Here is an 11309-nt window from a genome sequence, read left to right on the forward strand (position 1 = left end):
TCAAGTCCAACGTACTTACAATGGCAAACACTGTAATTGAGTTGGGAAAAATGGTATTTATGGGGAAAATGGGGAGATGACAGCGATGACATTGCTTCTCCAGAAGATCATAGCACTTGCGTAAACATCCAATCAGGTCTTATGTCATGCACTATGCTGAGCACACCCTCTTGTGGGCGTATTTGCATGGTAAGAAAAGGGGGGGGGGGAAGTGACCCCGCCTTTTTCCCCCCTTAACCCCCCCTCTTTTTTTCGTCTTGATGACGCTCACCATATCGGGAGACATTCGGACAGCCAAGCAATCCATGGTGTCTCCTCCTCCTCCGCCGCCTCCTGGTTCTCCTCTGTGGCGGAGATCCGACGCCGGAGTCGGCGGGACGAAGATGCTCCCGGGGACGGCGTGACACAGGAGCTCCACCGCGGGCCCCCGCAGCGGGAGAACAAACAGCGCACGATCGTTGCAATCAGTCTATAGTGCGCATTATGATTTACAGGTAGGTGCTTGCTGATGATGCTGTTTTTTTTTTTGGAAGGATGGGAGGGATGCGGATCATGAGGGAGAAAATGGGTAGCCATGCAGGGAAGCCCACAGGAGCTCCATTCCCCGCATTGCTTCTTTTTTTTTGCAAGATAATTGCATAATTAGCAGCCTTCGTTTATGGCTGGTTGAGTCGTGCAGCCTTGTGGTACGTGAATGCACCATTTCAGCAACACTAGCCACCGTCAGGCCCCTGCGGCTGCCTCCTTCACGCCCACACACAGGCTGCTTCAGCTCGGCTTGACTGGAGCCCACTTGTTGGTCCTCCAAGATGGTCCACCATCACTCCACCTGTGTGACAACACGCCCCCCTCCCCCAGAGCCCCTCCGCAAACCAAAAATATCTGCTGCTAAGAGTCATCATGCTCAAATGTGATCGTTATTTGAATACGTACACCCACTGGACACTTTATTAGGTACACATGTACAGTCTAAAGGGACCTAAGATGCATTTAAAAATATTCATGTCCACTTTTGAAGTATTTATGTAACTGTATGTGCTTATTATTGTGGTTTGCACTGATGCAGTACTTTGAGTGTATTTATCTGTATTTGATATAACATATTTGATGCAGTGATTGTGTAATGTAGGTCTCATGTCCCAGTGTGTCCACTGTACATTATTACATGGCAAAAGGATCAACTAATGACATCATTACTATTATATTGGATGCTATTGTGTAATGTTAATGAATATCATTTATTGAATTTATATATTTTAAATGTATTCATATAATATCATAAATTCTTATATAACATAGAATTAAAAGCGAATTTGTGGTCAAATGGTTTGTTAATATTAGTCGTATAGGTTAATTATTTTTGTTCCGTTTTGTCACATTTGTTAGTAGGTTTATTATATGTTATTTTTGTTCTGTTTTTATTTTATAAATGGTGTTTACTGTACAATATACAATTAACAACTGCAACCATATTTTTACATTCCCTTTTTATATATCACAATCATATATTATATTAAATATGCATTCATTCATTCATTCATTCATTTTTTTTCTACCGCTTATCCTTACGAGAGTCACGGGGGGGGGGGGGGGGGGTGGTGCTGGAGCCTATCCCAGCTGTCTTCAGGGCGAGAGGCGGGGTACACCCTGGACTGGTCGCCAGCCAATCACAGGGCACATATAGACAAACAACCATTCACACTCACATTCATACCTATGGACAATTTGGAGCTATATTAAATATGTATTTTAAAAATAATTTAATGTAAAAGCAAAAACACTAACAATAATTATAATCATTCATTCATTCATTAATTTTCTACTGCTTATCCTTATGAGGGTCGCGGGCGTGCTGGAGCCTATCCCAGCTATCTTCAGGGCGAGAGGTGGGGTACACGCTGGACTGGTCGCCAGCCAATCACAGGGCACATATAGACAAACAACCATTCACACTCACATTCATACCTATGGACAATATGGAGTCGCCAATTAACCTAGCATGTTTTTGGAATGGAAACCGGAGTACCCGGAGAAAACCCACGCATGCACGGGGAGAACATGCAAACTCCACACAGATCCTTTCTCGCAAGTTTTCCAAGTGTCTATTTCCTCTCCTCTTTGTGTCATCTACTAATGATATATGTGTAGTATTTTTTCGTTGTACTGTTCTTAAAACGGTTAAACTATCATCTCATCTTGTCTCCTTCGGGAGGTTACAGGTCACCTTCCAAACACTATGGTTTGTGATAACTTTGTGACCCACTGGTGTTGGTACCGATAACCATAGAACTTCCTAGTGGTCCATGTGTTGGCTTAGGTAGCACTATCACTTTTAATAGGGCTTAGTAGCTTTGGAGTGGGCCTGAGCCGCTTAGTCACACACCATATGCTTGTCATAGAGACATGGAGCCAACGCTCAGCCTCACCTCCCTCAACCCTGGCCTTTGGGGCCCACTTTTTGCTGGCTTAACATGGCTCGAGCATCTGCGCAGGAAATGTAGGGCATAGCCGTCCGCCTATCTCTCTGCACACTGCTTTTAAACTGCTTCGGTCAAGAGCCGCGAGCTATTCGTCGTGCTGAGACGCCATCAACGCTGCTGCTCATGTTGGCCATGAGATTCAGGTCCAGGAGTAAAGAAGGGAGGCAGGAGGAGGAGGAAGATGAGGAGGTGGTAAAAAGTTTTTATTGTTTTGTAGCATTCACAAGCTCACCCTAATTATCGGACCTTGCAGGTGAAATTTGAGGAAATGATTCCAAAGTCAGGAAAATCTCCGGCAGACTCACGGAAAAGTGTCGGCATCCATGAGTTTGCAGCGCTGGCCAGGTCGTCCTTGAACGGTAAACTTTGAAAATAATGTCACCTTTGTATCCGGCTGCCTTCCGTGGGGTGATTTTCACCCGTGTTTCTGTACGCAGGTATCTCTCAGGCTGTCAGGGACCATGTGACCAAGCCCACCTCCCTGGCCCAGGGCCGGGTAGCCCACCTCATCGAGTGGAAAGGTTGGCCTAAACCTGTGGACCCTCCTCCGGCCGCCCACTTCAGCTCTTACTGCCATCTGACTGAAGGAGAGAAGGAGGCGCGCTTCGCTGCAGGTCAGCGACACCTTCATCATGTTGTCTTGTGTTCATCTCATTTGAGTAATAATAATAATAATAATAATAATAATAATAATAATAATAATAATAATAATAATAATAATAATAATAATAATAATAATAATAATAATAATAATAATAATAATAATAATAATAATAATAATAATAAACAAATATAATAACAATTATAACAATAAAATAAACAATAAACAAATATAATAACAATAACAATAATAATAACAATAATAATAATAATAATAATAATAATAATAATAATAATAATAATAATAATAATAATAATAATAATAAATAATAAATATAATTATTAAGATACCTATCTGTCTGTTTGTTCTTGTTGAACTGGAATTGTATTATTCATTTATTGATATGAATGACATATTTTCATCGTCACATTCATTTGATTAAAATAGAAGAAATAAAGAAGAAATCATTCAAATGCAATAATGAAATATTCTCAAATTACATCCATAAATATATATAATTTATTATTATTGAGCCCATTACAATAAAGCCACAAATGTATATATGTATATAATTGAAAAATATATTATGTATATCATTTATTTAATGTGAGTGTTTAGCATGTAATAGCATGGAATATTACATGAATACATAATGAAAATATAGAATAAATGTATTTCTGTAGTGTATTTTATATGTAGAAATTAAAGTGTCACATAATTTCTCACGTCCACTTGGGGGCATATTTACATGCTTTAGTATTATTAATATTATTATTATTATTATTTAGTTTTTATCTATTATTGGCCTGAGTGCATTGGGCTGAGTAAGACTGACACAATTAGTGTGTGAACTCCAGTGTCTAGTGTTAAGTAGCTGCTACACGCCGCCGCTGGGATTGTGTGCAGGCACGTGCATCCTCAGCTTAGTTAGCCCAGTTTAGCTCCGGCATCATCTGGCACCCTCCCACCTTCTGTCAAGCCATCTTAATCCTCCTAAAAGTCCTCTCCCGTCTTCTGCGAGATGAAGGCTGGGCTTGGTCTACAGATCTACAGCAGATGGTGGAAACACTTGATTAGTGGGCCAGCTTCCTGTTGTCTTTTGCTGTGACTCATCCTCAGCGGTGACGTTAGCAGGTTACTTTGATCGCAGCACAGAAAAAGTGAGGGAGCGCCACCTCCTCGTCAATGAAAACACTTGTAGCATCTTGTTGGTGCGTACTTTACGTGTGAGAGGCGGAGCGCACCCTGTACTGGTCACAATGCAGCCAATCACAGAGCAATGACCGCCTTCATCGGTTTCTTATTGGAAATAATGGAAATTCCAGGGTTGTCAATTTGTTGCCATCATGCCACGTATTGAACTGTTTACAGAAGAGGTAGCAAAAAAGGAAAAAGCCGCAAAAAGGCCATAATTAGTCAATTACTTAATGTTTTCATAGACTTCCAGACAATAAAAAGCAAGTGGAATGTTCTGGAAAAAACCCAGCAGCCACTGTGACTTAGTGTTTTTTTTGTTGTTTTTTTTTTTTGACAAATAAATAATTTATTTGCAAATATATCACCATGAACTAATTTTCACATCGGGCAGTAAACTGTGTGTGCATGCATTAAAGTTTCCCTACAGTACGTAACCTTCTGCATGCTACACGCCTCCATGCTCTTCCATGTGCTACACTGAGCCCAACCAAGTTCTTAACAAATGCACTTCTGCCACCTGGTGGCCGTTCTTTTTTTAACGTACTGTTTTTTTTAGTGACTTAGTGTTTTTCAACATAAGCGTACCGAGACAAAGCTTATTAGCGTTGTGTCAGTCAAAGCTTAGCCATTTCAGACACGTGCATGAATGTACATAGAAGTCTTAGAATCGGGGAGTAGAGATTTATACATGCCAACCAACAGGTGGCGGCAAACAATTAAGCTTTTCTTGCTGTCACTCACACACACACACACACAGCGATTGAAAAAAGGTCAGGAAAAAAGCCAGTGAGCAAACAATGAAGGTTGCACATTCATTCATTTTCTACCGCTTTTCCTCACGACGGTCGCAGGAGCCTATCCCAGCTGTCTTTGGGCGAGAGGCGGGGTACACCCTGGACTGGTCGCCAGCCAATCACAGGGCACATATAGACAAACAACCATTCACACTCACATTCATACCTATGGACAATTTGGAGTCGCCAATTAACCTAGCATGTTTTTTGGAGTACCCGAAGAAAACCCACGCATGCACGGGGTCTGCGCACTAACCACTAGACTGCCGTGCCGCCAAGGTTGCACATAGCATCGCTATTCCAAACCTAATGAGTCATGGATTTCCCCCCCCGAAGGAGTGGCTGAGCAGTTTGCCATCGCTGAGGCCAAGCTCCGAGCCTGGGCTTCCATGGATGACGACGAGGAGGATGACTCCAACGACGAAGATACCCACGCCAAAGCGGGGACGTTCACCAGTCAAAGCACGTCAGGTATCCAAAGATAGCACCATTGTGCGTCCATTCCATGTCACGCCATTGCGTCATTCATTCATTGCATCCTCACTGACCAAACCACCCCATCTGTTCACCCGTCCGTGCTGTCATGCAGGTGTTCTGACTCTTTACTCCTCCCTCAGACGCCACCGCATCCCACCCAACTTCCGGAGTGCCATGCCCGTCTGAGGTCAGCGAGACTCCGCCCCCAGAGAACCCCCATACCGAGTCCCAAAATGATCCTTCTCCTTCCCTGAGCGAGTGCACCAGTCCCGAGGAGGACTGTCACTCGGTCCCTCAGAGCGAGAAAGAGCACGGCGAGGTTTGCGTCCACCACAAGCCCGAGTGGAGGCCCCGGGGGAGGAGCAGCCGCTTCGACTCCTGCTACTCCACCTCCCACTCGGAGTCTCCCGGAGAAGAGGAGGAAGAGGATGAGGACGTATTCCATGAGGTCCGGATGTGGCACTCCAGAGGCTTCCTGTCTGACCGGGCCTCTTCTGGGGTGGCGTCCTTTGATGAGGAGGAGGAAGATGAAGAGAAGAAGGAAGATAAAGAGTATTTGATGTGATGTGCTGTCCATGTTCATGTCTCTCTGACTGTGGATATGACATCATCTGTTCTGCTGTTCGTCTTTCCGTCGCTGCCTTGTGTCCCCCCGCCCCCCCACCCACCCCGCCCTCTTCCAGGCCTTCCACAATTCACCACCAACATATCCACTGGGAGCGTTTGTCCAAGCAGAATGTAAAGCTGTCGTGCAGACTGAGTTTTGTACATTTCTTTTTGTCAAGTGTTGCTATGGCGTTGTTTTTTCTATGGATATTTTGTAGTGTTGTTTTACTGGGGGTCATGCTGATGTGTCACGTGTTGATACTGAATGTCCTGCAGTGTCTCACAAGCTAGCCCTCACATTTTATTACATCTTCTCAAGGGATAATACTATAGAAGTGATATACTTTAGAGTAGTCGGTGTGCAGATTGTACTGCAAAAGAAGTCAACACACAGCCACTCCATTAGCTTATACTTCCTGTTTGGGCTTCTCGTCATGTGAGGGAATCGTGCTCTGCTTCACAATGTTTGGAACTCAAGTTTCAGCACTCATGCAGCGCCCCAGACCATGACATCACCGTTATACTAGTCACTTTTGTTACCGGCTACTTTAGTTAAACAATAATGGCTGCCGATTGTCACTTTACAAGCTGTACACTGACTACACTGTATAGCCAAATTTCCCTCCTCTAGTATAGCCTTTTAAGAAGATACACGGTGATTAAATAGTTGCTGAAATGTGAGGGGTGTGCTCATTTCTGTGGGATACTGTTTATAATGACTTTCTTCTTGGGAGGGGCTTTCATTCCCAAGTCACGGAAGACGATTCGTGCCACATATTTGAAAAAAAAAAAAAAAGAAGTCATGAATATTTGGTTGTCACTCAGAATAAAACACTAATCATTTGACTTGTCACTTTTTTTTTTTATCACATCCGCAACCTGACGATCACCTTTCTTGGAATTCTCTTAATGCTTTTTAGATCCAGAGTTTGGCTTCAGGCATCAGCACTGGATAGCTCCCCTGGCTTTCCAAACTATTCTAACCTTTCTCTCGCTCCCGCGTTGGAACACTGACCTTTGTCTTTCTCTCTGTTTCTCTCACTCTGACCTTTGTTTGTTTTTTTCTTAGAATTCCTTACACTTGGAATTCAATTCTTTTCTGCTTTATCTTAATTTTAATTTTTGATTTAAAAATGTTAACCAAACATCCACACTGCTTATCCTATTTAACAAGGCAAGTTACGTATGTGAACCACTACATTACCAATGTTTAATAAAAATAAAATTAAAATCATACCAATACAAAATATAAAAAATATAATAAATGCTAATTACAAATAATTAAATATATAAAATATGACAATAAAAATAAAATCATTACAAATAAAAATCACTTTACAAAAAAGAAAATAAATCATTAATAACACAATAAAAAATAAACTTAACACTAAATAAAAATGTGTGTCTAACATGAAAATAATAACATTAAACTACAAATAAATAATGCTGAGAAGTAATCCAAAAAAGACAGACTCAGTGTCAAGGTTTTTTTTCTTCCAATGTGCTTTTCTTTCAACCTAAATCAGTTACTCATGTACAAAAACATGTTCTCATGTTCTCTGAAAAATAACAATGGTTGTTGAATGCGTCGGCCCATTTACATTAGCTGTCATTCCATATGTACAAAGCATGTACAAGGTGTGTGTGTCCATATAAAGGATACAACTACAGACTTATTGCTGAACTAGATACGCTGCACACAGTACAAATGCAATGTGTTCTGTACGCCACGTTCTATATGCAAACAAAGACAGACGTGAGCAAAACAAAATATGGCTCCTAAGTTTTAACATGAACATCAAACACTGTGCCACAGACAATCCACGTGTGCGTGTTTTTGTGTGTGTCTCCATCACACTGGTTGTTTAGCAGGCAGTTTTATACATTGTGGAAAAATGGTTGCCCTTATTGAAGAAGCCCCTAGAAAAGCCACCAGAGGCTACCAGTGCAGCAAAGTAAAGTCATGCTATTTACAATGTGCTTCACACTTACATGGACCTGCTGGCCCTTTGGAAGCTGCCTTTGTTGTCAGGAATAATAAGAGACCTTTTGTGTGGGGTAATATAGACAAACATAACATTTGGTATTCAAAACAACAGCGACTATCACATAAAACTGCCACCATTGCAGCCATTGCTGCTTTACTGCATGTTTACTGTTGATTTATTGCATATCAGGTGATGAGTAAGCCCACACCGCTTTATAAATATATGTACTGTATATTCCAATACACAACCTCGCCTATGTGAGCACATTGCGGGGAATATTATAGGTAGTAAATACTTCTGTGCTTTCTCCCCTCATCATTTTCATGTTCCTGCACATCTTCATAAGAAACACATTAGGTAGATATTTAAAGACTAGGGCTGGTGATTCTATAATCATGTCATGAAATGTCTAGAGACACCTCTACAACATGCACGGCTTCATACCCGACTCTTCCGTCTGTTATTACACACAGGTTCTTGGTTTCTTGCACTGCCACAAGCGACGTATCGTGATCGGAGAAGACATTCCTGTCATTGATTTAAAGCAGGGGTGGAGAGACAAATATTGGTTATTGATTATTGGTGACGGTAAATGCTCCAATTATTGCCTGGTGTGTGGTCTAATCAAGAAAATAATCGCTGGTGATTTTAATAGTGTGCTGCACGGTAAACAAGTGGTTAGCACGCAGGCCACACAGCTAGGAAACCTGGGTTCGAATCCCCCATCTCTGCATGTTCTCCCGCTAGGTTAATTGGCGACTCCAAATTGTCCATAGGTATGAATGTGAGTGTGAATGGTTGTTTGTCTATATGTGCCCTGTGATTGGCTGGCGACCAGTCCAGTGTGTACCCCGCCTCTTGCCCGAAAACAGCTGGGATAGGCTCCAGCTGTAGAGTCCAAAACCATGTAAAAAATATAATAAATGCTAATTACAAATAAGTTAAATATATGAAATGTGACAATAAATAAAATAAATTAAATAATCATTACAAATAAAAATCACTTTACAAAAAAGAAAAGAAATCATTAAAAACACAATAAAAAATAAACTTTTGTCTATATGTGCCCTGTGATTGGCTGGCGACCAGTCCAGTGTGTACCCCGCCTCTACAGCTGGGATAGGCTCCAGCTGTAGAGGACAAGCGGTAGAAAATGAATGAATGAATGATTTATAATAATAAAATAATAATATTATAATAATAAAAATAATAATAATAATAATAATAATTTTAATAATAATAGTCCAAAACCACGTGTATTAACAGCTGTGGCTGTAGGCAACCTCTTAATGTCATTTTAAAAAATCAAGCATACATTCCCTATAGCTACCTCTGCATGCGCTTTACACTCAGCTGTGTATGTTATACTCGCTGTACTGTTGTTTACAGTATTAATGCTGGCTGAGCAATGGAAGCCTTAACACTTTTACAACACTGGTTCTGTTTCTGCTGTGTTGTGCACTATATTAATGACCTGTTGGCAAAAAGCTGTTTTTCCTTTCCGCTTTCTCATGCACTCCACATTATTATGAAATTGTTCTGTATGTGTACAGTGACTTTACAACAGCTCCTCTCCAATTTGGTGGTCTCGGTGTAGGCTATAATTAGAGCATTTACAGTACTGTATTTGTGTGTAGAATTACATAGGCCCACCCCTGATTTAACACATTGAAATTCATAATCTAAGACATGAGGTATCACTATACAATCAAATGTGCGTGGTGAGCAATCTCTACCAAAGGTCAGAACCTCAACTTTGTGACAGTACGCTTCCCCCTATTGGCTTGGAGTGCACCTTTAAATGTGGCACATGCTCATGCACTGATTAATACTTGGTCCGTTTGGATAGACAGTAATGAAAGATTAGAGTGCTTAAAGAAGGCAATCTCAACAACATTCACATTCATCACTCTGATGGGTTGTCAGCGAGGCCGCTCCCCGCTTCCTCTTGTCCTGATTGGTCCCTGCTCAGAGGTGGACTCCCGCTTTCTTGCTCTCTTTGGTCAGGCTCGGGAGGACCTTGGCCTGAGGGGTCATAGTCACAGGCCAGCTCGGACTCCTCGGTGTGGGAGGGGCTGCAGTCAAACGTAAATTCTGACGGGTCCTCCGTGAACGAGGGGCTTTCCTGAAGCACCAGCTCCGACGACAAAGCGTGTGGCGTGACCTCGCCCGGGCTGCCTTCATACTGCAAGCTGGTGGAGTCCGACGGGTTGTCAGGCATCTCCTTGGACGCCACGACCGGCTGGTCCTCCACGTCGGGAGGGTTGGGTTCCCGCGGCAACGAGAGCCCCCTGTGGCGCATGCACAGCTTGTGGAGTTCTGTCACCTCGGAGATGCTGGCGGTGTTGCCACTGTCACGGAAACTGGCCAAAGGGGGGCGCACTTTCACACCAGTCACCGTGACGGAGCCTTCAATGGCCTTACGCAGCTGGAGGAGGGGGAAGTGGGGTGGCGTGAGTGATCATATAACACAGACAACAACGGCAAGACGAGCACTGACCTCTTTAAGGGAGACGACGCCCACCAGGCGGCCCATGCTGGTCACATAGGCGTGATCGAGCCCCAACAGGGAGAAGATAGTGTGAGTCTGCAAAGGATAACGGCATAATGAGCTGGGTACACACCACAAGCTTCTGGTGTCACGTTGACTCATTTGCACCTTATGCAGAGACGTTTGCTCCACCAACTGGAAGGGCGCCGGGTCAATTTTGCAGTTCTTAAAATCCACCGGCTCATCCAGCTGCTGTTCCTCCCACTCGGCCATCTGAAACAACAGAAGACGTGAGTCACAGAGCACGACCTGTCTTCTCCCGGGTCTGGTTTTGATCCCCAAGAGCAGGTCTCACCTCGGTTGGCGTCATACCGTCTTCTACTTCAGTCGAGTCCTGAAGAGACGACATTTATTCATGTATAAAATGAGTCACTAAAAGCATTCTACAATAAATTGCATGTGCTTAAATGTCAGAACAGAAACAAATTGGGACCATAACACATCACAGCATATCATAGCAAACCCTTATCCCCTCACTTTTTTTTTATTAACTAAATTAGTTAATTTTGAATTACAATAATAACTTGGAAGCATTACAAGCAGAGGAAGAACAAATAGCAATATTCATATGATATATAACATTCTGAATAGCGGGGCATAAATACAACTATTAAA

At 42.5% G+C, this 11309-nt stretch overlaps 2 protein-coding genes across 10 annotated transcripts in view; one reads left to right on the forward strand and one right to left on the reverse strand.

Moving 5' to 3' along the window:
- Positions 1-260: 260 nt before the first annotated feature.
- Positions 261-7001, forward strand: fam131aa (family with sequence similarity 131 member Aa). 2 transcript variants are annotated; one of them, XM_058067336.1, is made up of 5 exons: positions 261-494; positions 2734-2839; positions 2918-3094; positions 5409-5543; positions 5690-7001. In XM_058067336.1, exons 2-5 carry the CDS (start codon positions 2749-2751, stop codon positions 6112-6114), a joined length of 828 nt encoding a protein of 275 aa, XP_057923319.1. In that variant the 5' UTR covers positions 261-494; positions 2734-2748; the 3' UTR covers positions 6115-7001. The 2 variants fall into 2 exon arrangements, with proteins under 2 accessions (XP_057923319.1, XP_057923318.1); XM_058067335.1 differs by lacking the exon at positions 261-494 and adding an exon at positions 1819-2669.
- A 345-nt stretch (positions 7002-7346) lies between these two features.
- clcn2a (chloride channel, voltage-sensitive 2a) overlaps positions 7347-11309 on the reverse strand; it is a 48313-nt gene continuing 44350 nt past the window's right edge. For 6 of the 8 annotated variants that reach the window (XM_058067259.1, XM_058067260.1, XM_058067256.1 and 3 more), the window contains 4 exons: positions 10990-11028; positions 10803-10907; positions 10644-10730; positions 7348-10571 (listed from right to left, as the gene is read on the reverse strand). In XM_058067259.1, the coding sequence (XP_057923242.1) occupies positions 10050-10571; positions 10644-10730; positions 10803-10907; positions 10990-11028 (753 nt within the window). In that variant the 3' untranslated portion in view covers positions 7348-10049. Of the gene's footprint in view, positions 10572-10643; positions 10731-10802; positions 10908-10989; positions 11029-11309 lie in introns of all 8 variants that reach the window. The other 2 variants (XM_058067257.1, XM_058067255.1) reach the window with 1 other exon arrangement.

The sequence above is a fragment of the Doryrhamphus excisus genome, chromosome 3 (genome assembly GCF_030265055.1).
Source record: "Doryrhamphus excisus isolate RoL2022-K1 chromosome 3, RoL_Dexc_1.0, whole genome shotgun sequence".
In the NCBI taxonomy this organism is placed as follows: Eukaryota; Metazoa; Chordata; class Actinopteri; order Syngnathiformes; family Syngnathidae; genus Doryrhamphus; species Doryrhamphus excisus.